This window comes from Thermothielavioides terrestris, chromosome 4 (assembly GCF_000226115.1).
Source record: "Thermothielavioides terrestris NRRL 8126 chromosome 4, complete sequence".
Lineage (NCBI taxonomy): Eukaryota > Fungi > Ascomycota > Sordariomycetes > Sordariales > Chaetomiaceae > Thermothielavioides > Thermothielavioides terrestris.
The window spans coordinates 618,175-641,816 of NC_016460.1; the positions used below are offsets into that span (position 1 = coordinate 618,175).

Genomic DNA, 23,642 nt, shown 5'->3' on the forward strand with positions numbered 1-23,642 from the left:
TGGTCAGCCGTTTTTCGGTTGCTGCGGCGAGAGTCATTCGTTGGTGCTGAAACTGAAGCTGCGCCCCCAAGCGAAAACCCAAGCGAGAAATTGCTCCAACGGGGAAGCAGGCAACAAGCAGGCCCCCTGCTTTGTATGTACCCAGTGCTGCTGCCTCATTTTCGCGCCGTGCGCTTCCTTGCAGTTGCTTCAAGCTTCTTTGGGGCTCGAGGATCCCTGTTTCTCGCCGCCAATCTGCCGGCGCCCTTGCTTCTGTGGAGTGCCCACCGGGGCACCAGAGACACCGCTCCTTTTTAAGAAAGACCTGGCGTGCCCTCGGTCGAACGATCATCTGGGTTGGGAGGCTCTTGAAAGCTTTTTGGTTTCGGTCGCCCCAACGCAGAGCCCTATGTCCGGCCCGCCGCCCGGGCAAAGCAGCAAAGCAGCAACTGGACGATGCACTTGGCTGCCAAGCCGTCGCAGCTGATCGGCCGAGTCCCGCGCCGAGCCTGGCGCTGGATCATTCGCGTCGCGCTTCTTGCGCTTCTGGTTCCCGTGCTGCTGCAGTGGGTCATCGCCTACATCGTCGGCAGTGACGCCCGGATCCTACCGCCGCAGCTTTTGGCTGCCAAAAACCTACTGATCGTGACGGCACACCCCGACGATGAGTGCCTCTTCTTCTCGCCGAGCATCCTGGGGGTGCTGGACAGGAACAGGGCCATCACCGGCGGGCTGTTGGTAATGTCGACTGGTGAGTTGGGCGGCCCGGACGCCTGGGTCCCCCCGCATCCGGCGACCACTACGAGGCCGCTCACTAACAGCGAACCGCAGGGAACAACTATGGACTCGGCGACGTGAGGAAAAAGGAACTTCAGGGCTCATGCAAGGCCTTGGGAATCCATTCGGAGAGATGTGTCGCCATGGACCACCCGGAGTTGCAAGACAACCCGCGGGTTTGGTGGAACACTGAGCTCATCGAAAGCATCGTGCATGAGCACGTGAAGAAGTGGCAGATCGATGCGGTTGGTTCTTTTTTTCCTCGCCTCCACGCCTCCGACTCAAAACCCGCGGACCCCCAGCCGGACCACCGCTGACTCCGTCGCATGCAGATATTGACATTTGACGAGGGCGGAGTCTCTGGCCATCTGAACCACAGAGCGGTCAGCGCAGCCGTGAGGTAAGCAAAGCAACAAGTTGGGTCACGCAGTCGCGCCACTGCCTGTGACGGATCCAGAACCAACAGCCATTGGCCGCATGTGGCGACACCTGCACTGACGCAGTCCTCAAGGAACTACGCCGCAACAAATCCTGATGCGCCCGCCGCGTTCACACTGACGACAACGTCGCTGCTGCGGAAGTACACATTCCTCGGCGACCTGCCGCTCACTGCGCTGCCCTTTGCATGGCGCATCCTTGGCGCACTCTCCTACCCCGCGACCACGGCCGATCCCAAGGACGGCACGCGCGCGCTCGTTGCCAACACCTGGAACCGTTATCTCAAAACACGCCATGCCTTCGCTCAACACCCTAGCCAGTACACATGGGACCGCCATTTGTACATGGTCGTCAGCCGGTACGTGTGGTTCAACGACCTCAAACGGGTTGAGCGCGCTGCCCCCCACGCAGCGCAGCGCACACATAACTAGCAGTCAGCCATATGCACGGAATCATGTACGGGATATACTAGTATAGCAAATACACAATAATGTTAATGAACGCCAGTACAAATTTACCGTTTTTGGATATTGCTGCCTGAGTGATTACCGATCTTGTGCATATCATGCAAGTGCCGGTAACTTATTTATTTAGCGAAGTCGCGCTGGACGCATGGGGCCATCTCTGCGAGGTGGGTCCCAAAATTTCTTTGCTTACCATTGGCTAGCAGTGCCCCACCTGTCATCTCTTAAGCTTTTTAGTGCAAGCAGCCCGCCCGGCCTGGACCCAAATCCCCTTCGCTGGGCTGGAATCCTTGCAGCCGCCGGCCAATAACTAACGCTCGTGCCGCCTCCCTGCCGCGGAAAAGGCTTACAGGACACTCCTGGTTTGTTTGTTAGTTTGGTTTTTGACCCCACTTTTTAACAGGGGCCACCAGCCAACCAAACTCGACCTTTTTACCCACCTGTTCCTCATCACTCTCTAGAATCCAAGTTCGACTGAAGCACGTCTGATATGGATGAAGCAGTGTAATGAACGCCATGTCCTACCTAGCGAACTGGTCAGACACCGAATGTAGGCAGAGGCTATAGTGCCCTCTAACTTCCTGTTGCGGTTGGTTTATTTCATGCCAAGACGGCTAGGTAGGTACCTGTGATTTAGAGCCCCTGTCGTGATCCACTATAAGTACCAAACTAACAAACAAACCAGGGGTGGACTGTACACAGTGCAGGCAATTTCAGAAGGCCCCAGGGGAACCTGCCTGCTGCACCTGCGCCCCCTTGCGCCCAAAATCCCGCTCCTGTGGTCTCAAAGAAAAAGGTCTGGTCGTGTGTGTCGTCCCACCGTTCCCACGCGACTGGCTACCCATAACCATTTCCTTTCAGCTTCCGCATCGCTGCGACTTGCTTGGCGCTCCTTGACCCAATTCTCTTCGTTTCACCCACCCCTTTTTCGCCTCTTCCGTTTCCAGGTTTTCATGGCATGACGATATGGGAGTCAGAACTCGACCTTCGCGTGCCCACCGCACGCACCCGGGCATCCTTGCCTGCGGCCTGTTCTTGGTCCTCAGCGCGCTCTACCTCGCGCGGGGCCTGCTCTACGACGCCTACACGCTGGCCGCGCTGCCCTTGATCTGGAGCCGCCACGCGGACCGCTTCTACATCTCGGCCGAGCGCGACGGCTTCGACCTCACCTTCGCCAACTACAGCGTCCACCAGACCAGCGCCGCCCCGCTGCCCGACCGCGTCCCGCCCGTGCTGCACCACATCTCGCTCGGCTCCGGCGCCGCCACGCACTCGAAATGGTCCGAGGTGCGCCAGAGCTGCCTCGACATGCACCCCGACTGGGACGCGTTCCTCTGGACCGACGAGACGGCCGACGCGCTCGTCGCCGCCGACTTCCCCGAGCTGTACGAGATGTGGACGACGTACCGCTACCCGATTCAGAGGATTGACGCGCTGCGCTACATGGTTCTGTACAAGTATGGAGGTATGTGACGGACTTGCGGGTGTAATTTGCTTCTGATGATGGGTCGTGGCGTGGGCTGACGGAATGCCGCCGCTAGGCGTCGTCTTGGATATGGACTTGCAGTGCAAGCGAGGCTTTGGGCCGCTACGACGGTTCGAATTTGTCGCTCCCGCCGCCCACCCGACCGGCTTCTCGATCGGCTTCATGATGGCGAGCAAGGGCAACGAGTACATCGGCAAGCTGGTACAGAACCTGCGGCGATATAACCGCAACTGGCTGGGCCTGCCGTACCCGACCGTGATGTTCAGCACCGGGTGTCATTACGCATCGTGAGTAGTCCCGCCCGGCTTGTCTTTGCTTGCTTCTCTTCTCTACTGTTTTTACTGCCCCGCCCTTCGTCACCCCGCCGCTGACCAATTGTCCTTTCCCCCAAACGCAGCACGATCCACGCCTTCCAGCGCAACCGCACCGAGCTCAAGATCCTCGCCGGCCCGCCCGGCAACCGCCGCATGCACAGCCTCAACGGGCCCGTCTCGACGCCCATCTTCAACCACCTCGGCAGCTCGTCGTGGCACTCGTACGACGCCGCCATGATCGTCTCGCTGGGCAAGAGCCACGGCTGGAAGGCCCCGCTCGGCTTGATCGTCGGCGTAGCGCTCGCCTTCTATATCGTGAGGCGCACCAAGAAGAGGAGGATATAGCCCGCCTGCCTGCCTACCTGGCGTGTTCCGTTCTGTGTTGTGTATTTTGTGCGACCTTTGTTTTCACGAGGATACTACCGTGCCCGAAGAAGCGTTGGTTGGGCTTGGTTGGGCTGGGTGGGCAATGCCGGGGTTTCCAAGCTGGGCGTTTTGAGGCGTTTCCGTGGCGGATAGACCATCTACCATCTACACGCTCGCTACGATTGTTTTTGCGGGCGGAATGTCTGGCCGAATGTCAGGCCGGAGGGGGGAAGTGGAATTTTCTTTCTCCCCTGTCGTTTTCCTTTTTGGGTTGTTGCTGGAGGATATATTTTGGCTAGCCGGGCTAGCGTAATGTTTAATGCCATCTGTCATGAATCACTTGTCATGACATTTCCCTCCGCTGACCATCATCGATCGGGATGCAGAAGGACAGGAAGACGAGGTTGGCCACGGCCAACTCAGCCCCGCGGGGGTTTTCTTCACATGACCTCAGCAAACGCAAAGCATACCCAATCCCTCAGCAAACGCAAGCATACCCAATCCAATGCCTACCCCGTTGGGACGTTCTGACCCGCTCCAGCCGCGTGGCCCGGATGCAACGGAAGCCAGGTGGCAGTGCCAGCGGGCTGTGCTAGGCAAATATGTGTGTGTGTGCGTGTGTTGGCGTGCGTGTATGGCCAGTACCTAGGGAAGGATCAATTGCTTTAGTGTACTCCATACAAGTGATCTGAGGTCAGACCAGCCCGCTGAGGGGATCTCCCGCACATGGACTCGCGTCGCTTCTGTCTCGTTTTTTCGTCTCTCTCCTCTCAGGGCTGAAACGGAGATGCAGTGCAACGGCTTGGCTTGCTTGGCTGACTATTTTAGGCTAGCGTATGTACGCGCTCCTTCGGGCTCAGGCTGAGCTCTCCACAGGTGAGACGGACTCCTCATCTGTCAAAGCCTGTTATGTGATTTGACACACTTCTTGAACCCGGTCGTCCGCCCGTGCTGCACCGCCTTCAGGAGCAAGGCATGGCTGGATCCTACTCCGCAGTAATTATCTGCACGTTGCGTGCGGAGGAAGCTCGGGATTGATCCTCAAGGGCTGGATGGCGGAGCAAGCTTCGGAGGTACATACAGGCAGACTGTTTCGTCATGCAAACTCACAACAGAGTGCTTCGGCCTGGGCCGTTCCAGTCTACTCGGGGGACGAGCGGTGGACGTATGTCAATGTATCCGAGTAATTATCGCTCAAAACTGAGGCATGACATTTAGTTGGCCGGGTTGATGAACGAGTTCATCATGACTCAGCTCCGTCAGCTGGTCGAGCGCCGAGGTTAGTCGAAGTAACTGATGTTGCGGATGTTTACCCCACGGGGCCTGCAAAGACCATGAACCCACTCATCCACTCAGCTCGTTCCCCCAAGTCCTTCACATAGAGAACCCCACCACACCCGTCTCTTGATGAGGATCCTGGAGATACGGAGGGCAGCTGTTCCGGCGGGCTCGGATATGGGCCGTGCAGCCCTGTCCAACTGCTCAGCCTGTTTAGAAAGTGAATGAGACATAAATGGTAGTGCAATGAAGACCCAACTGATGCCGAAATTGGGACCAAAAAGAAGCGGAGTCGGTGCCCGTCCCGCTTGTCTTGATCGGACCCGGGTTTGAACCGGGGACCTTCAGTGTGTTAGACTGACGTGATGACCAACTACACCATCCGACCAATAGACACGCGGTGTGCGAGTCAAGAGGCATGTTCACGGTTATCTTGTTTCTCAGTGGAATCATGCCCCGGTGCGAGGGTCTTGTGGAGAATGGGTGGACGCTGGTGGGGTTCAGGATCCTGGACAAACAAACTGGGAGAAGAATATGCGGGGGACGGCAGTAGATGCCTTATAAGAGTCTCGCAACGTCAAGACATCAAGAAAAACCAAAGTTTGACTCTTTCGATTCGATTCAGCAAGGATTTGTTGAATCGGAGAGGGAGGGGGGGGGGGGGGGGGGTGGTTGAATGACAAGGTTCGAGGTAGGTCAGCATGGTCGAGACTGCGGGCAATGACATATGAAGCAGGCCATTGACGAAATCTCAGATTATTGTAGGAATCTGCTTCTTCTTTCAAGAGCTTGAGAAGTGCTTGCGTGGGGGGTTGGCTGGGTTTTAGGAGAGCTGAGCGTAGCTTAAATCATTAATCCCAGTATACGGAGGTAACCAAGTCGGAATGTCCTCCGACAGCGTTGTCTTCCAGATTCATCTAACATTACGCGAGGCGCCATGTTTCCACTCCAAAATGCAGTCCCTTAATTAGACGATTTTACTTGGACCGTTAACAGCAGAACAGAGCGAGGTAGAAACAACAGTTAACGGCAAGTAGCTCTATATCAGTGAAGCGTTTGTTCTTTAGGCAATTTTGATAAACAGGTTCAGACGGAGCTGTTGAGCAAATGACTCAAGACTTGCGTCATGCCCCTGGCAGTGATGCCAAACCCCAACCCGGGCTATTGATATATGTAGCGTCGCCCGAAAGCAGCGAATTAGCCATCCCGGCTCAAACCCATTGGACTAGGCCAGTAAACATAAGCTGAAGCCATGTCAGGCACAATGCTCCGACTAACCCGCCTCCCGCCCGGCCAGCGTGCCCTCCTGCCGCACCCCAAGCCCCTAACTTTCTCCACAACCACGACCCTCCAAGCCCGCCTGATCACCTTCGTCACCGGCAAGAAACGCAGCACCTACCGGCCCGTCACCTTCCTTGGCCCCGGCGGCAACTTCTGGCCGACTAAGGTCACTCCGCGCGCGCCGTGGAGATGGAGTCCCAGCACGTATGTGCTCAAAACCCCTCCCCCCCCCAAACCCTTTCCACCCCCAAGTTCTCCGCCAAACTGCGTACCATCACAAACCGACGACCCCTTCTGCAGCAATGTGCGGTGTGCAATAAACAGAATATGACCCTAACAGCGAACCGTGACCCAGCATCTCGACCCTTGCCGCCGGCAGCCTGCTCGGCGGCTCGTGGATCATCTGGAAGGAGGGCCGCAGCTACAAGGTGGCGGACGAGGTGGACCGGTACGAGCCGCGCGTGCTGGGCACGCACCGCGAGGGCAAGGTCAACCGCGACTACGTCAACTATGACCAGTGGGTAGAGAGGCATCGGCAGCAGAAACAGCAGCGGAAGCAGAAGCGGAAGTGAGCCGGTGCCGGGTCGGGGAGGGATAATCAGAGGGTGGAAAAGTTGGGGTAGGTTTTTGTTCCCTTTGTCTGGAAGATATTATTAAACAGGATGTCGGTTTCCGGCCGGAGTCGGGCGAGTTGGGTGAACCGCCAGTTCCGAGGCCGTTGGTCCTGCGTCCAGTCAGCGCAGAACAACTCGGGTAACAACGGCCACCGAGTACAGCTAGGCTTACAAATTGAAATATGCTGGTCCTTGCATTGGATGTTCCGGCTTTCCAGCTGGCTGGTTGGACAACGGTGAGACCTGTCCGGCCTTCACTCGGGTGGCCATATCAACACAAGCAGGACCCCAAACACACCAACCATTGCAGCCCGGCCTGCCAACTGTTGTAAGCGGAAGGGGGACGGCTCTATGGCGCCAATTATTCGGTAGGAATACATATTCACAGTTCTGCTCAAGAAGCTTACCAGTGGAGGATTCTATTTGCTCATCTTCCTACACTCGTTGGGATTTTCCCCCTTCCTTCCAACCAACACACTCCCCATGTTCCCACCCAACCAACCGTCTCCCCAGCTCCCTTGAGTGTGACAGTTCCACACCCGACCTGTCGGCCTACACAATCAAAGATTCTCCTCAGCCTTCTCCTCCTCCCACTCGACCGGCGCGTTCAACTCGACCCAACGCTTCTCCGCCTCGCTTCTGACTATTATTCCACCCCTTTCAGTCAGCAAGAACTCTCTTCAACAACAAACACACCCCACACGCGCCAGTAATCACTTACAAGGCGGCGGCGCAATGCCATTGATCTTCCACAGGCCCCGCGGGGTCTCGTCGACGTGGTACTCCCAGTCGTAGCCCTTGTCCGCGATGTGCGGGCGGAGCACGGCGTCGAGGGCGGCGGTGGTGCGGCGCATCTGCGCCGCCTGGCCGTCCTGGTGCACCGCGATGTGGGCGATGACGACGCGGACGAACGGCCGGCCGGTCGGGTTGCGGCCGCCGACGAAGGTGTCCCGCACCGGCTGCTCGACGAAGTGCACGACCACGTAGAAGGCCGGCAGGCCGAAGCCCGTGTACAGGGCCGTGATGTCGGCGGCGAGCGCCTGCTTCGACTCCGCGGTCGTGAAGGTCCCTTCCGGGTGGAAGATCTGCCAGAGGGGCATTTTTTTTGGGGAGGGTGGGGGAGATGGAGCGAGATCGAGACGGGAATAGGTTGAGCGTCAGGGGAGGTCTGGGCGATGGGTGGTGTGGTGGGGATGATTGTGTTGTTGTTTGCTGGGCTGCGGATGGACAACTTCGCCGGAGGAAAGACGGCACTGGCATGGGGAGAGCAGGGCTTGTTATGCCAATTACCTTCTCCGCCGTCCTCCAGAGAGCATCGGCAGCTGATTTTTGATAAGTAATCAAAGGACTCCCGGGCCAGGCCAGCACCGGTGCGATATGAAATTCAGTTCAAACGCCATTAGGTGATCAGCCTAGGCATGATTACTTATCATATCCCCTTAGACAGGCAGCAATTGGGCTCCGTTGGTGAGCCACGCACATTTCTGCAAAACCTCTTCCATGGTCGTACCACGATCAACACAGGCGGGGTTATACCGACTTTGAAAGGGGCATGCATCATGTTGTCAGTTTGAGTCTCCGGGCTCGCAGACCGTTTGGTATCGGAGGTGGTGGGTTGCGGTAAATTCAGAGTTGAGCACACGAGAGTCTGCCTCAGGGACTCGAAAGAGAGCAGGAACGCCATCATTGGCTCCTCATCAGTTGTCACTTTTTCTCGGACAAGAGGGGCTTGTGATGAGGTTCCAGAATTGCGTTGTGGTCCTCGAGCTTGAATTTGTCACCGTCGTACACATCCGGGCAAGACAACCTAAGCCTTGACATTGTCGCCCGTATCTTCCAGAATCTGGCAGGATAGTAGGTACCTATTGAAGATGGTAGTAGTCACTGCCTTTGGGAGGCAGATGCCAACCCCGATTTCTCTGGCTCCTCATCATCGGCAAATGGTGCCAATCGGACGTCCCAGCGCTCCCGCTTCACAGGCCGTCGCCATGGGCATTTACCTGCACCACCGCCTGGGCACACGACTCCCTCGCCAGCGGACTCTGGGAGACGGCCTCTTCCGGTTCTGGCGTGGCGCGGGTGCGGAGTCATTCCAAGCGGCGGTGATTAGTGGGTTTGAGGCGGGCCATTGTTAGGTTACCGTGTACACACTAGGTGTACCTGGTAACCTCCAGAATTCAGACGCCCCCTCAGCCAGCTGCGGAGAGGCTGACAGGAAGTTTGCCAGGCGAAAAGTGGGGCTCCTTGCAGTGGATGGTGACAACCGTTGTCGGGGTGACTGCGGTGAATGGCTTCGGGCGTCTGCAGGTCAGGTACCTAAGATACATCCACTATTCCGTACAGTACCGCGCCTGAACTACCGGATTTACTACGGTCGTGTGTTCCCCAACGCTGTCGCGCTGTTGCAACGTCGACACGTGGACTGCTGCAGTACACTACACTCCTTCCGTGCACTCATCCGACTTCGCTTTCCCACCCGACCAAAAGACCCCGAACTTTGTCGATTATTTGTCACGAGAGAATCCCCCTCCGCCATTGACAGCCAGCCTTGATTGATCGCGATGGACGCCGCCCCCGCTGCCGATAGCGAACAGTTCAAGCGGCAGTGTGTCGAGTACCTCGACGGCGTGCTCGAGCATATCAGGAGCTTCGGCCCAAGAGATGCCGGCGGGGCTCCTATGTTTCTCTTATAGAGGATTCACCAGGCCCCTACGACCCGGAGGAGAGGCATCCGCTCTGCCACGCCCAGGGGGACGCGGAGCGGAGGTTAGACTGGTTCCTCACCGCGATGGGATCCGATTGGTGAGAAGAGAGAAAGAAAAGCATCTCCTTCAACACGTTCGCTCATTCCCACGGATCCGAAAGCTCTAGCATCAACGCCAATACGTTGCGAATGAATGCCCCAACATGCTGACGGTCTTGGAGGTTGTATGGCCCGTAGCAGTTCATGATCAGGAAGTTGTCGGGGTCAAGGTCCTCCGCTGTGGCCTCGAACTCACGCCCGGGGTCCGAGCCCGCTTTGGGTTGCTTTTGGCCGGGAGCCGTCGATTTCGACTCTGCATTAACCGGAGCTCCCGGTGCGGGTCCTGCGGCTGCCGTCCTTGCTGCGACGCGGGCAGCCTTGGCCGGGCCTCGATTCCGGGATGGCGAGCTGGTCCTGGAAGGAGGCGTTTCCGGACGACGCCCGCCAAGGAGGTATTCCTCGTACCCTCGGCCCCATTCGCCTATCGTGATGTACAAGTATTGGTAGTCCTGGGAGATAAGAACCCGGCTGCATTCACATTGTCATCACGTCAGTGGGTGCACAGTCACGCATTGAGACAGCGCGGAGCTAAAGACGTACCGGCGGTTGTTGTTATCGCTCGTGCTCAGAATACCTGCACGCCGCTTCTCCGCCGTCGGCGCATGTAGACTGCTGGAGATCCATGCGGCCATCTGGCACGCCTCCTGCCACTCAATCTTGGCCTGGTTGGAGTTGCGGATGTACGGCTTCACTTCCAAGATCGCTAGAGCGCAATCCGGGTCCCCGGTTTTGTAGAGTAGACCATCCGTTCGAGCTTCGCACACGGGGTCCTCGGCCCGCCCGAGCTGGAAAGCCTGCCGCGAGGCCGACCACGCCAGCTCATCCCGACCCGGGATGATGCCGATGCCAGAGGCCACAGTTGCGGCGGTCAGGAGGTCTACCAGCGCCTGGTTGACAATCTCTTCGTCTCTGGACCGGGCCTTTTCCAGCTGCAGGCTTTCCGGGCTGATCACATCCAGCTCGGGCGTGGCTACCAGCGCTGGCTCGGGACCGCCCAGAAACTGTGATTCAGGGGGTGTTTGCGGAAGCGGAACCGCTCGCTCCTCTTGGATGGCGAGCCCGCCGACCTGCCCCGCTAGAGCATCGAGTTGGTTCTCCTCCGCGGCCGCTCTCGCCTCCGCTGCTGCCCTTTCGGCGGCTTCTCTTTGTCGATTCTTCAATCTCTCCGACCTTCGAAGCTTCGGGGTGTCTTCACCCACGTATCGGCCGCCGTGATTGGCAGCTTTCAGCTGCTCGATATGCCGCTTCGCAATCAGACATACCCCCAGCTGGACGGTAAGCGGCTCATTGACCTTGTAGGGTGACGCAATGGTGTTGATGAAGGTCGAGAGGCTCTGGCGCAGCTGGTCCACGGGTTGTCCTTGCTCGGCGGGCGGGCTGGGTTTCAGCCCCGCAAGCTGCTCAGCTCTGCTGACGTAGTCCTCGCGGACGTAGTTATGGATGTGGAATCCGGTCACGGGGTGGTTTTTCCAAAGAGCTTTCAGGTAGACGAAGTCAGTTTCGTCGAACTTGGAAGCCGAGTGTGCCGTGTACGTGGTGATGTCCAGGCGCCCCCGGCCTTCGCCGCGGCGTAGGTGGCGTCCCAGTCAACGTCCTGGCACTCCGTAATCTTCGTCTCAGGCTTTTCTACGTCTTTGCGGATCTCCACGGGGGGCCGAAAAGGGGACCGTGTGCCGTGTTGGTCGTGTAGGTAGTGAGTGCCCGATTTAGCCAATATGATGGAATCCTTTCAATGTGATATGTGCGGAACTTGTCGACGCAGCAGCGCATGTGCCCCGGCCTTCCACTCGGATGTTGTCCAAAAATACCCCCGTCAGAAATTTGAATAGCGTCCTTGAGAATACTACGCTGTTGGTGATAACTGAGAATTAGAGGAATTATTCCGTTGCGGACTGTGGTCCGTGAACTGGGGTCAACCCCATTGAAGCGATGATCCACATCATGGCGACGCCATGAAAGGAGAGAGCCCGGCAAGTGAATGAACTTAGGAACCTCTTTTCTCGCTTCTTTATATACAGGGTATACCGTGGACTTCAGAGACAGCCCGTCAATGCAGCTTTGCTCCATTTTAGCGTCATGTCGCCCCCGCTCGTCACCGCGCCCGCCAGCGCGCGCACGTTGGTGCCCACGGTGTAACACCCCGTGTAGCGGTAGTTGCCCACGCTCGGGACCGTCGACGGGTACGCGGGGGCGACGCCGCCCTTACTCCAGACTCTCAAGCGGCTGGGCCCGCCGCACGTTTGGGCCGAGTTCCCGTCGCACGCCATGTTGCAGTCGGTGGCGGAAGCGGCGGCTGTGGAGCCGAGACCGAAGCTGTTGCCGCAGTAGCACTCGCCCCCGTACTCGAGGCCAAAGTAGGTGTAGCCGCTGCAGAAGGACTGGCATAGGGCCACCGTCATGGAGGTGTAGTTGGTGAAGCTTGCGGCTGAGAGGGCGTGGCCGTTGGTGGCCTCGGTGAAGCGGCCGATGGCGACGTAGGCGGTGGACGTGGGGGAAGAAGCTGAGGAGCTGGATGTACTGGCGGTGCTGCGGGCCCTGGTGCCGGTGACGATGATGGCACGTGCTGGTAACGATGCTGGCGCTGGTGCTGGTGGGCAACGAGATGGTGGAGAGAGGTTTGGTCGTGATGTTGAAAGGCGTGGGCGCAATGCCATCGAAGACGGTTGCCCACACAATCGTGCCGCTGGTTGCCGTGGCCGGGACGAGGGTGGACCCTCCAGTAGAATTGTAGCTCGTGATGTCCAGCAAGGCGCCAGGCCCCAGCCAGGATGTACTGTACAGACTGCGTTTGAGCCTGGGCGCTGGCTGTTGGTCTTGTTGACTCCGATCAAGCCATACCCACTGGAACAGCTCGGGTCGGCAAACAGGCAGAGATAGACAGATGGAAAGCGGCAGATGGGCATGTTTACCGAGAATGGCAGCGGCGGCTTTATGTCTGACGTCTCGATCAACGGCGGCAAATACGGCATTTGTAAGTGGTGTCTCGCTCTCCCATCTTGCATGTGCTCTGAGATGATACAAACTTGAGTCTGGCGGGCGCAAGCTGACTGCGGCATTTATCTGTCGGCAGATGGCGGCAACCAGCAATACGCGGTTCGGAACTTTGGCATCTCTGGTCAAACAACGAGCTGCATCTGCTTATTGTGGGACTGGGGTTGGACTTGGTCCGGCCTCTTCCTCGGTGACAGCCCCGAGAGAGTGACGTTGATCAACCCCCAGGACCCTACGGGGCAGCAGGCCGGTTCCATTTACATCATGGACTCGATGTTTGACGATGCGAACACGGCTATCAAGGTTAATCTTCCGAAGGGGACCGTTCTGGAGAGTAGCATCATCACTCTCGACAACGTCGGAACGTTCCGGAACGTACAGACCCTGATCTCGTTCCCGGACCCGGGTGATACTCCCATCCTCCCCTCGGAAAACATCAACTTCTTCGTCCTTGGCAATGTTGAAAATGCCGGCGTCTCGGACGGCATCTACTCGTGAGTCTGCCTCGTCTAGCCTCTAGTCGGGGTGCTGACTGTACGCGACGCCAGGGTCGATGTGGGAGTGCCGGCCCCAAGTCTGCTAGACGAATTCACTGCGGGTTACTACCGAAAAACCTACTTCGTTAAGAGCAGGCCGCAGTATCTAGACATCGACGCGGGTTCCGTCATCAGCGTCAAGGATCACGGCGCCAAGGGCGACGGGGTCTCAGACGACACAGCGGCGATCGAGGCCGCACTCGCACTGGCGACGACGAGCAACCTCATCTACTTCCCGGCCGGATCGTACCTGGCCACTTCGACCATTACCATCCCTCCACACACTCGCATACTGGTGAGGTCTGGTCTCAGCTCGTCGCCTCAGGGCACTACTTTGCGAACATGACCTCGCCCCAGCCCATGATCCGGGTAGGCAACCCGGGGGACGTGGGAACCGTGGAGATCTCCGATATGCTCTTCACCTCGATCGGCGCTCTGCCCGGCCTGGTCTTGGCGGAGTGGAATGTGCAGGCCGAGTCCCCCGGCTCCGTCGGCATCTGGGATGCGCATTTCCGCGTGGGCGGCGCGTATGGAACGCGTAAGTGCTCTCTTGAGAGTCATGTGTTAGTCTTGTGTGTGCATGAGCGGACAAGGCTGACTCTGTGTGGATTCATGCGTGAAGAACTCCAGGTTGCGCAGTGCTCCAACGTCCCCTCGATCCCAGCCGGCTGCGTGGCGGCCTCCATGATGCTGCATATCACGCCCGAGTCCAACGGCTACTTCGAGAACGTGCGGGCTTGGGTTGCCGACCACGACATCGACGATGCGCAAAACACCATGGTGACGGTGGCAGCCGCCAGGGGCATCCTGATCGAGTCGGCAGGCGGGCCGACCTGGCTCTATGGCACCGCTTCGGAGCACTCGATGCTCTACCAGTACAATTTCTACAACACATCCAACACGTTTGCGGGCATGATCCAGACCGAGTCGCCCTACTTCCAGTACACCACTGCCACGGCGTCCCCGGGCCCCTTCAACGCGTCCCTGGGGCTCTTCAACAACGACCCGGACTTCCCCGACGATACGTGCAACGCCACGGCCTTGCTCTGCAACTTTTCCTGGGCTGTCCTGGTCCAGGAGGTCGGCAACCTTACGATCGCCGGCGCTGGGCTCTACTCGTGGTTCGACGCCTACGACCAGTCCATGTGCGTGGACGCGCAGAACTGCCAGCAGCGCCTCTTCAACGACCAGGGCGGGAACGGAGGCTTCTGGCTCTGGAACCTTGGTCACCATCGGCTCTGTCGAGACGATCAGCGACACGGACAGCAACAACACGATCTACGCCAAGGACAACACGCAGGCCATCGCCCACCCCTTCTGGAGCGCTCTGGCCGGCTACGTTGACGACTATATCCTGCTCGACCAGACATGCGACGACGACGACATCTCGGATGCTTGCATGGTCCCCACTGTGTGCGACTACACCAAGACGTTTGCCACCCTCGACGACCTCCAAGCGGCCGGCGGCTCCTATCCCGACATCTGCACCGGCTACTATGCGCTGGGCGTGCTCTCCAACACCCTGAACCAGGGTCTGGCCAACTACACCGCCGTCAACGACGGCTACGGAGATGTCTTTGGCGAGTACGTCAAGTACACCAAGGAGATGGTCCCGTTGGCGCTCGCCGGCTTCATGGCCGGCGCGACTTACAAGAACGCGACAGGCGGCGCGGGCAACCAGTACTTCGATTGTACCTTCAAAGATTTGCAGAGCGGCACGAGCGAGACGTATCCGTGCCCCCTTTCGTATGACGATGCCTACAGCAGCAATGCGTACTCCGTAACGTACACGCTCAAGGACTCGGCGGGCTTCTACAAGGACCTGCAGGCCCGGCACGGCGTCAACTCGACCTGGGTCACCTTCGGCACTGTCGACCGCAGCATCCACTGCCTCGGCCGGAACGACCCGGACCGCTGCGAGAATTACACAACATCCACCTCTACAACTTACCCCGTGGCGGCCAGCGACTTCGACGTGGCCAACCCCAAGGACATCATCACGCAGGCGCTGCCCAAGATCGGCGGCCTGCAGACGACCATCGCGGCGCGCCTGACCGACCTAGCCTACGGCGCGTGGTACGGCCCGACCGACGACGTGCTGCAGGTGATCAGCATGCCCGTCTTCATGATCCAGCAGGCGCTCGAGTCGATGGCCCACGTCAAGGCCATCGGCGAGGAGCAGGCCAAGCGCGACAAAATCAGCCTGATTCTCGAGATCCTGGGCATCGTCTTCATCTTCGTGCCCTTCCTGGACGACGTGCTGCCCGAGGTCGAGGCCCTCGACGGCATCTGGGGCCTGGTCGCCGCGGCGGGCAACGTGGGGCTGACGATCCAGGCCATCATCGCCGACCCAGAGTCGGCGCCCGTGCAGCTGCTGGGCCTGCTGACCGCCGGCGGGTCGCGCTCCGAGGAGGACTTTGCCGAGATGGCCGCGTCGCGGAGGGACATCGGCGGCGACGTTATAAGCAAGATTGGGAAAACCTTCCAGGACTTGGACAACGATTTCCAGGGTGTGGTTTCGCGTGTTTGTAAACTGTAGTTTTCGGGCCAGCTGCCTCGAGGAATTCTCTCCGCCGCATGCGTGCATATACGCTTAGCTCAGTCTCTTCTGGAGGTTGTACTCTGTCTATAAGTTATATCAGGTAGCTAATCGTTGCTAGATATACCAACGCTGCTCTACTCTCAAAACAAGTTGTACAAGATAGCTCGCTTATGCCGCAAGAATAGCTCCTTAACGCTAGTCTCCAATTTCAATTTCCAATTTTGCTCCAACTTTCCCTGGCAACAACGTCCAAACCGAGTCCTACCCTTGACTGCATATCACCCTCCCTATGGCCCCGATGCCCAAATAGGGGCACGCCAGCTTTATGTCCAGTCGTCGTATCATTCTTGCATTCATCACTCAGACCTCAGAGCCGCTGGCTTGTGGCACAACCGTTAAAAACCGAGTTCTTCAGTTGGTTACAGGCGAGCCAGTCTTGTTATCAAATCTCATAATCGAGTGAGCACCTGGCCTACAGAGCTATTGTAAGGGATAGATACCTACTCAGTGGTGGTTCAATCCTAAGCCGTGAATTTACGTAAGGACATTGGCCAGTTTGTAATATGCAACTGCATCCTAGGTGTACGTTGAGAAATGCTCTTGGGGTTGTTGTCGAGTGTTGACAGAGCTCGGTAGAGTTGGGCACCAAGGCAGCCGACACGACCACCGTCACCTTCATCCAGCAAGCCACCGTCACGGTCACAGCTGGTGCCACCCCGTGCGAGACCGAGACCGTCACTCAGACGCTGGGTTCCACTAGCAGCAGCGCCACAACCGTCACCCCGCCCTTCACCACCGAGACCAGCACCTCGACGAGCACTACGAGTTCGACCATCCCTGGCACCTCGTCGGTGACCACCACCATCCCCGTCGTGCAGAGCACCTCGTCGACCACCACCACCACCAGTAACACTCACACCACGACGGTCTCCTCGCCGAGCACCTCCACCACGCCGAGCAGCACCACCACTGTTAACGGGTGCGGTCACCAATAAACCCGACCTGCTCGGCGACCTGCTCGTCTGCGGCGCTGCGGCTCTTGCCATGGCAATGGCTTAAACGCCTTCTTCCCATCTCCCCATCTCCTCTCTCTGCGTGGTCACTCAAACATTTTGCTTCTTCCGGCAGCATCATCGTCCGGCCAGTCATTGCAGGGAGAACTCATCCTAGCTCCGCCATAGGCATCAACATCAGGCCAGATACACGGAGAGTAGTAGGTGGAGAAGGAGGGGGACAGTATCACATGGTAATCGGGCATGGGGACGAAGTTAACGGCGAGATCAACGGGTTATCACTTCCGATGTGTTTAGACTTTTTCTTTTCCCCCCCATTGCTAGCTTGCCAAGACTTCAGGGGTGAATAATCTGAATGGAGTTCGGGCTGCAAAGCTTTCAATCATCTGTGCGTAGTTCCCTCCTACTACATTTTGCACGCCGGGCACGGCGGACACGGACGACATGCCCTCCCTGACATCACTTCACTCTACTTTGTGTGCATTTCAATATCGTCGCCTCTCCCAATTGCAGTCCTAGGAAAAGAACGCGCCACGCAATGTCTGCACTCGCAACAACATCGAAAGCAATGCCCGTATGGGCAGCAGAGCTCAAGAATCCGCCAGCGCACAAATCAAAGCAGGCGAGCATTCCTGATCTGCCGGGCTTCCCCTCGTTCGCAGTCCTCGTCCGTCTCCAAGGTAGCTAGCTCTCGCGACCATATGCGCCGCACACGAGACTAACCCGGTCGCCCGCTCGCGGAAGAAAGACGCCAAGGAACCCAAAGCCGCCCAGCGCAAGCCGCCGACGCCCGACGAGATGGATACGTGGAAGCTCAAGAAGGTGTGGGAGGTGGCGCTGGGCCCCATCAAGAGCCTGCCCATGACCGCCATCATGATGTACATGTCGGGCAACTCGCTACAGATCTTTAGTATCATGATGGTCTACATGGCCTTCAAGAACCCTATCATGGGCATCCTCGGCACCAACCAGGCCTTTGAGCGCTTCGAGACGGACAGCAATAGAGCCAAGATCTTTCAGGTCTCAAGCTGGCGTATGTGGTCATGCAGCTGGTTGCCCTGGCGCTGGGGATATGGAAGGTCAACTCGATGGGACTGTTACCGTGAGCATCCCCTTGTGTTATCGTTCGAAGACAGGGTTGTGGCTGACAATCTGCGACAGGACAACGAGGTCCGACTGGCTTGCGTGGGAGACTCAGCGCGAAGCTGTGGAGCATGCTGTGCCGGGCTTATGAGCAGTGTCCCTTCCGGTGTAATTAGATACCCAGGGTGCAGGTCCGGATCAATCAGTGCTCCAGCGAGAGTGCCAGGTCGCTCCAATGCAATGTTCTCATCGTCGCGGTAATCACAGCCATCGCCACCACCGCGTTTGCCATCTGCGGAGCTGTGATTACGGCCCACCCGAGGTGGCTGCGAGTAGATCACGAAAGGATCTTGACAGCATACGCAATCCTTCAGATGATCCTGACCTCCAGCATGATTGTTACTGGCGGCTATCTTGCCGACAACGTCCATGGTTTCCAGACATCCTTCGAAAAGTTCGGCGCCAGCGACAGAATCCCGTATTACAGCATGATGTACTACGGACCTCACTCGTCCTTGCTTGTGCTCGCTATAGTGGCAGAAGTGGTCCTAAATTAAACAGCATTTCTAAGAACGCCGACGACATCGACAGCGTAGAGGAGGTCGAAGAAGCTGTTCGTGAACTGCTTCCCTCGAGGTGCATTCATGGGCAGAAGCCGCTCCTGTTGCTTCTGTACCGGAACCGAGATATGAAAAGACCGTCTCAATCTCGCGGATCCGATTCGTGTTCTGTCCAGTGGATCGTACACTTGACTATCGAGTCCTCTGGCTCAGCAGAGATACAACGGGGGGTTAGTATGTACCGTCAGGTTTCGGCCGCACTGCAGTAAATCACGTAAGCTTAAAGTCGTTCTATTTACCTAATGCTACGTAAGGGTAACTGCTACAGCTACGCCAGCAAGGCAAAAAGCGAGCAGCTGTAGGATGGCGGGAAGAGGGATTCGTCGTCGTGGTGCCCGGGAAAGGGGAAGGGGGGGGGGAGGGAGCCGAAGCGTCGTATAATTATATTCATGACCTGCATAACCAGATGCAGTGTAAAATGCTAAATCCAGCAGCATGCCCACCGCAGAGACCATCATGCCTATGCAACTTCCACCCCAGTTCAATGTACATCTGTTTGCCTGAATCCATCAAGGATATCGGAGAGGTCGTCGTTAAAGAGGTCCCGCCAAGACTAATTTCGGATTTTGCCGCGTACAAGTAATTACAAATCGCCAAGGGGTGAGCAGGCCACGACGACTTCGAGCAACATCAACAACAACAATCGCAAAGACTCGTCGCAACAACTCTACGAAAACTCAACCAAATCGAAAAAAAAGAAAACGAGGATAACCCGCACCCTAACTATAACCTATATCCTAACTTTAACCTAAACCCTAACCAGCGGGGGGCTGGCGCCGCCCCCCGTACCCTCGGCGAACTAACCCTTAGCGATAGAGCAAACGCCTTGGCGATCGGGGTTACGTAAAAACGTTGTAAAAACATAGCCGACAATTGGCCGAAATTAGTCTTGGCGGGACCTCTTTAACGTCTACCATCGGAGATTAACAGGAAACCGGGCGCCAACCCCGGCCAACATCGCAAACAACGCCGCTCATACCGACTAGTGCGCCGGATACCCCGGCGCCAGAATAGTATCCGTGCTATCCCCCTTCCCCGGCATGATCGTCCCCTTCGTCCGACTATCATACTCGACAGGGAACTGATTCACACTGACAATATCGTCCTTGACCGCCCCGTGCTCTGTCTTCCCATTCCCCACACTGTGCAGCTGATAGCTATGCCCCCACTTCCGGCTGCTCTTGCTGCGCTTGGCATACGAGTCGTCGGTCCTGTCGCCGCCGGCGCCGGAGCCCGTCTTTGAGAAGAGCGAGGGCAGGTGCCGCCTGACGAAAGGCTTGAGCGCGGCGAGCGAGTTGCACAGGATGCCAAGGTTCATTTCGAGCAGGGACCAGACGGCGGCGGAGCACTGCGTGAAGGTCACGTCGGGGTTGTTGACCATGGCGCGGACGTAGGCGACGCGGACGATGGAGGCGATGCAGGCACTGGACACGTGAAAGAGGGAGGGATTAGCATTAATATGGAGAAGGTTGTGGGATGCATGTCATACGCTGAGCCAAGCGCCAGAATCCCGCCCACGGTGATCCGCTGCTTCAGGGGCATGTGTAGGCTGTGGATGGTGGGGATCGGGAGGAATATGATGACGCCATCGGTGGTGATGTTGAGGACGGCCTGGGCGACGGCGATGTTGTTCAGGCAGACGGCGCTCTCAGGAGTGCCCAGGAGCGGGTTGCAGGGTCCAGAGAACAAGACGGTGAAGGTGACGGTGTAGCCAATGAGTACCACGGCGGTAACAGCGATGCAGACGCGGAAGATCTTGTTTGGGCTGATGCGCCAGTAGAGAACGAGAATGGACAGCTTTGTCAGGGTTGGTGGCCAGATGTAGGTTAATGCTAGCACGAGGAGGAGCTGTCCGGTGATGGGGATGGTTAGTCGCCTGGACTGTCTTTCTCATCAGCGGCGACGTACCTGGAGGTATCCGGTTAGTTGTGTTGCTGTGACTTCGTACAGATGTCTGCCAAACCCGGCTGGCATGGCTAGAATGAAAGATGTGTCAGGAGATGGTCATCATGTCGGAATGGAACGGTCGATGTCATGGGGGGAGGCATACCTTTAAGCGATTCAATGAAGAAGACCAAAGTCACAGCCCATGCGCTGATAAGCAGTGCTGCAAGAACGTCAGATCTGGGGGTGTAGTGTAGAACAGACATGCGTGCAACCGCATGGGTAACATACGTTCGTCGAGTCCCAAGGATTTCACGACAAAGGCCCGAGTGTACACCCTCAATAAAAGGGCTATCGTCGCCAGCGCAAAGGTCACAGCAAATACGGCAATGAAGCTGATCTGGGTGGGCGTTGTGTGGTGGAAGTCGGGGGTCACACCTGGTGGTGGCGGCATGACGCCGACCTCGACCGTTGGGTCCGTAGAAGCCATTGTCGATGCAGGCCGTCTGAGAGTGACTCGTCGGCATGAACGAAAAGGAACGAAAGACGAGGAGCAGTCGGTTCCTGCCGAACTTTGGACGTTTCCATTTCACCGGGCTCGGGGCATTTCTTATTCTCGCATCCCTGTCAAGAACGAGTGCATAGTTGCCCCCTATCAATGGAATGACTTGCCTGGTAAGGTAGTTTTTACCCCCACCAAAAAACTCGGTTACGGAGTAAGCCGGGGATGCTTGCTCTTTGCTTTTGCAATTGCACTTCCTACCAGGTACCCATGCTGGCCCCGGTTGATGGTGGACCACTTATGTTTTTCGTCCCCTCGGGAGATGGAGTGAGGGACCCTGCTGCGTGCCAGTTGAACGGGCAACCTTACTTGACCGTCCGTGTCCTCATTGGCAGTCGCCAGTCACACCCACATTTTCACAACGGTCGCAAACTCCTGATTACCCACCTCGGGTATACCGCTCAAGCATCCAATCCTCTGGAAGAGCAGCTAATGGTAGTTTGAACCGACATGCAAAAGAACGCAGAAGAAAAAAAAACCTGAAACGAAGTGAGACCAACACGCATCAGCGAAAACTCCAGTTGCACGGCAACCCGCCGATCCGAATACCTCCTCCCCCTTGGCCCATTTTCATACTTGGGCCCAGCAAGAGTGAGACTGTTCTCTCGCGGAACCTTGGGTTTCCTCCCGGGGTGGAACCCCCTCTGGTCGACATGGAATAGTCCCTGTAACTAACTCGCTTACAGAATAGGGGTGGCTTCCCTGACGAAAAGTGGGCAGGCAGGGTCGGGTAGCCACTGGCAGAACGCTGGCATACACAGTGTCTGTTTCAGCAGCCAGGGTGGGTGGAGGCGCCTGTTTAGTTGGTGCGAGGAACGGACCGAACCGGGTTAACGGTCTTCCTGCATAAGTCGTGATGCCGACCCTTCATTTCCAAGTGTTTAGTGGCCATCTGCTTGACTTTTTTTTTTTTTTTTTTTCTTTTCGTTTTCCATTTTTTTTTTTTGAAGTGTGAGTGGACGACCAGTTCGATCCTCCATCACAGGGACCAAAAAGGGATATGAGGCTCAGCCAGGTCCAGGTGGCGACTTGCCGGCAGTCGCTTTTTCAGGAATATTTCAAGCATATCACATTCCTTTGTGCGCTGCCATTGAGTGTGGCGTGACAGGACAACTGAGGTGACCATGTCGCATTGACGGTAATTACCTATTCTCGGTCTCCCTGCCCCTAAACCTCTGTGACATAGCCGGGGAGACTCTCCAACAGCTCCAGGCTCTTGTGGTCAAGAATCGCCGCACAGTGCCTCGCCGTCATGATATCGACCTTGTCCTTGGGTTGCATCATAGGTGGCGTCAAGGACCAAGCAAAGCCATGAAGATGGTGCTTCCGATAATCATCCCAGACAGCCTCCTTCTCCAACTTGGGCCCACCAGCCTTGTGCAGAGCAGCAAGATAACGCTCAAAGAGTTCGACCTCGTTTGCCCTCCTGTCCTCGATGGTCAGAGTGCCGACGATGAAGTACGTCACATCGTGGAGGAACGAGTTAAAGTGCAGGCCCTGCCAGTCGAGGAAGCCCGGCTCGCCCGTTGGCGTGATGAAGGTATTGCCGATGTGGGCGTCGCCGTGCGTAACACACAGATGGTCCTGGTTCGTCGTCGCCCACAGCGTCTTGAAGGCGCGGATCATCCTCTCGCGGTCCTTCATGTGATCGGGGACGGGCGGCTTGGCCGTCTCGTCAAAAAAGCGCTTCTCCCACTCGGACTCGACCATCAACGACAGGATGACCTCGCGGAGGGAGAGGCCCTCCTTGAGCCAGGGGAAATCCTCCTGCTTCGCTCCCCAAGTCTTGGCGTGGAGTGTGGCGAGCTCCTCGACGCCAGCGCGCACGCGCTCGACGGGCCAGGCCTCGAGCGGGTTGCCGAACTGGTAGCCCTTGGCCTTGAGATCGTCGAACACCACAATGCCCTGGCCCGTGACGGTGTCACTTCCGCAGTACCAGACGGGCGGGAGCCGCATCGACACGGTGGGGGCGATGTGGTAGAAGAACTCTGCCTCGCGACGGTAGACAGCATTCAGGGCCGGGTGGAGCTTAACGAGGACGGGGTTGAAGCCACCCTTGACGCAGACGTGAGTCGGCAGCGACGCGGCATCGTTGCTGTCCTCGTATGTGAGCTCGTAAAGGAGCTTGCTGGCCGTTCCGTGAATTGGCTCGACAAGGTTCGCCGTCTTGACAGGGCGTCCGAGGATCTTGGCGAACCAGGCAGCTGTAACTTCTTCGACGATCACGGGTAGCGGATCGGCAGAGTCGAGGGCGCCTTTGGCGCGAACTGGAGGCACAGGGAATGACATTATCTTCTTGGGCTGACAAGGAGACGGAATCGGTAATGCTACACTGTAATGTTCCCCTTTGGGTGGATAAAATAAGAAAAAGGAGATTTTTTTACGGAGGGAGCAAAAACAAAAAGGAAGGAGAGGCATCCCGAGATTTTATGTACATACATGACTTGAATCAAGGCCCCTGCAATGGCTTCGGGATCCCATTCACGAAAGGGTGTGATGGAGACGGTGAATGGGGTCCAGACGGAGAGCTACACGTGTAGACCTCGCTACAGTACACTAGCACCCCGGCAGATCAACAGGTATGTACTCAAGCCAATGCGGAGCCGCTTAC

At 57.3% G+C, this 23,642-nt stretch overlaps 10 protein-coding genes and 1 non-coding gene across 11 annotated transcripts; 5 read left to right on the top strand and 6 right to left on the bottom strand.

Annotated features, from left to right (window-relative positions):
- The first annotated feature begins 242 nt into the window (after positions 1-242).
- Positions 243-1,708, top strand: THITE_2118345 (uncharacterized protein). Its single transcript, XM_003655025.1, has 4 exons — positions 243-730; positions 811-1,001; positions 1,089-1,156; positions 1,268-1,708. Exons 1-4 carry the CDS (start codon positions 436-438, stop codon positions 1,623-1,625), a joined length of 912 nt encoding a protein of 303 aa, XP_003655073.1. The 5' UTR covers positions 243-435; the 3' UTR covers positions 1,626-1,708.
- Positions 1,709-2,556: 848 nt separating this feature from the next.
- Positions 2,557-4,187, top strand: THITE_2155406 (glycosyltransferase family 32 protein). Its single transcript, XM_003655026.1, has 3 exons — positions 2,557-3,123; positions 3,200-3,431; positions 3,542-4,187. The coding sequence occupies exons 1-3, from the start codon at positions 2,625-2,627 to the stop codon at positions 3,801-3,803; spliced, it is 993 nt and encodes a 330-aa protein (XP_003655074.1). The 5' UTR covers positions 2,557-2,624; the 3' UTR covers positions 3,804-4,187.
- Positions 4,188-5,416: 1,229 nt separating this feature from the next.
- Positions 5,417-5,490, bottom strand: THITE_t124. Its single transcript has one exon. It is a non-coding gene; the product is annotated as a tRNA-Val (tRNA).
- Positions 5,491-6,366: 876 nt separating this feature from the next.
- THITE_42262 (uncharacterized protein) lies at positions 6,367-6,955 on the top strand (the record flags this gene model as incomplete). The annotated part of the gene is made up of 2 exons (XM_003655027.1): positions 6,367-6,587; positions 6,739-6,955. 2 exons carry the CDS (start codon positions 6,367-6,369, stop codon positions 6,953-6,955), a joined length of 438 nt encoding a protein of 145 aa, XP_003655075.1.
- Positions 6,956-7,710: 755 nt separating this feature from the next.
- On the bottom strand, positions 7,711-8,097 carry THITE_41800 (uncharacterized protein; the record flags this gene model as incomplete). Its single annotated transcript, XM_003655028.1, has 1 exon — positions 7,711-8,097. The coding sequence occupies one exon, from the start codon at positions 8,095-8,097 to the stop codon at positions 7,711-7,713; it is 387 nt and encodes a 128-aa protein (XP_003655076.1).
- A 1,744-nt stretch (positions 8,098-9,841) lies between these two features.
- Positions 9,842-11,347, bottom strand: THITE_2053475 (uncharacterized protein; the record flags this gene model as incomplete). Its single annotated transcript, XM_003655029.1, has 2 exons — positions 9,842-10,268; positions 10,341-11,347. Coding segments are annotated over 2 exons (1,434 nt in total), but the record flags the coding sequence as incomplete, so codon positions are not given.
- A 609-nt stretch (positions 11,348-11,956) lies between these two features.
- THITE_2033096 (uncharacterized protein) lies at positions 11,957-12,196 on the bottom strand (the record flags this gene model as incomplete). The annotated part of the gene is made up of 1 exon (XM_003655030.1): positions 11,957-12,196. A coding segment is annotated over one exon (240 nt), but the record flags the coding sequence as incomplete, so codon positions are not given.
- A 499-nt stretch (positions 12,197-12,695) lies between these two features.
- THITE_2090256 (glycoside hydrolase family 55 protein) lies at positions 12,696-16,864 on the top strand (the record flags this gene model as incomplete). Its single annotated transcript, XM_003655031.1, has 7 exons — positions 12,696-12,771; positions 12,871-13,285; positions 13,340-13,622; positions 13,685-13,865; positions 13,950-14,472; positions 14,519-15,837; positions 16,506-16,864. 7 exons carry the CDS (start codon positions 12,696-12,698, stop codon positions 16,862-16,864), a joined length of 3,156 nt encoding a protein of 1,051 aa, XP_003655079.1.
- A 586-nt stretch (positions 16,865-17,450) lies between these two features.
- Positions 17,451-18,116, top strand: THITE_121508 (uncharacterized protein; the record flags this gene model as incomplete). The annotated part of the gene is made up of 4 exons (XM_003655032.1): positions 17,451-17,549; positions 17,627-17,902; positions 17,932-17,984; positions 18,044-18,116. The coding sequence occupies 4 exons, from the start codon at positions 17,451-17,453 to the stop codon at positions 18,114-18,116; spliced, it is 501 nt and encodes a 166-aa protein (XP_003655080.1).
- A 1,357-nt stretch (positions 18,117-19,473) lies between these two features.
- On the bottom strand, positions 19,474-21,232 carry THITE_2118352 (uncharacterized protein). Its single transcript, XM_003655033.1, has 5 exons — positions 20,761-21,232; positions 20,636-20,692; positions 20,494-20,561; positions 20,075-20,433; positions 19,474-20,009 (listed from the first exon to the last, which is right to left on the bottom strand). Exons 1-5 carry the CDS (start codon positions 20,957-20,959, stop codon positions 19,568-19,570), a joined length of 1,125 nt encoding a protein of 374 aa, XP_003655081.1. The 5' UTR covers positions 20,960-21,232; the 3' UTR covers positions 19,474-19,567.
- Positions 21,233-21,955: 723 nt separating this feature from the next.
- Positions 21,956-23,556, bottom strand: THITE_2118355 (uncharacterized protein). The gene has a single exon (XM_003655034.1). It carries the CDS (start codon positions 23,318-23,320, stop codon positions 22,199-22,201), a length of 1,122 nt encoding a protein of 373 aa, XP_003655082.1. The 5' UTR covers positions 23,321-23,556; the 3' UTR covers positions 21,956-22,198.
- Between the last annotated feature and the right edge of the window lie 86 nt (positions 23,557-23,642).

What these genes read in the sequence shown, in the direction of transcription:
- THITE_2118345 (XM_003655025.1), top strand. Translation starts at nt 436, where the DNA reads ATGCACTTGGCTGCCAAGCCGTCGCAGCTGATCGGCCGAGTCCCGCGC. An exon ending in GCTGTTGGTAATGTCGACTG is followed by an intron (nt 731 to 810) that starts GTGAGTTGGGCG and finishes AGCGAACCGCAG; the next exon opens with GGAACAACTATGGACTCGGC. An exon ending in GCGGTCAGCGCAGCCGTGAG is followed by an intron (nt 1,157 to 1,267) that starts GTAAGCAAAGCA and finishes GCAGTCCTCAAG; the next exon opens with GAACTACGCCGCAACAAATC.
- THITE_2155406 (XM_003655026.1), top strand. Translation starts at nt 2,625, where the DNA reads ATGGGAGTCAGAACTCGACCTTCGCGTGCCCACCGCACGCACCCGGGC. An exon ending in GGTTCTGTACAAGTATGGAG is followed by an intron (nt 3,124 to 3,199) that starts GTATGTGACGGA and finishes TGCCGCCGCTAG; the next exon opens with GCGTCGTCTTGGATATGGAC. An exon ending in ACCGGGTGTCATTACGCATC is followed by an intron (nt 3,432 to 3,541) that starts GTGAGTAGTCCC and finishes CCCCAAACGCAG; the next exon opens with CACGATCCACGCCTTCCAGC.
- THITE_2118352 (XM_003655033.1), bottom strand. Translation starts at nt 20,959, where the DNA reads ATGGCTTCTACGGACCCAACGGTCGAGGTCGGCGTCATGCCGCCACCA. An exon ending in CTTCATTGAATCGCTTAAAG is followed by an intron (nt 20,562 to 20,635) that starts GTATGCCTCCCC and finishes CTTTCATTCTAG; the next exon opens with CCATGCCAGCCGGGTTTGGC. An exon ending in ATTCTGGCGCTTGGCTCAGC is followed by an intron (nt 20,010 to 20,074) that starts GTATGACATGCA and finishes TCACGTGTCCAG; the next exon opens with TGCCTGCATCGCCTCCATCG.
- THITE_2118355 (XM_003655034.1), bottom strand. Translation starts at nt 23,320, where the DNA reads ATGTCATTCCCTGTGCCTCCAGTTCGCGCCAAAGGCGCCCTCGACTCT.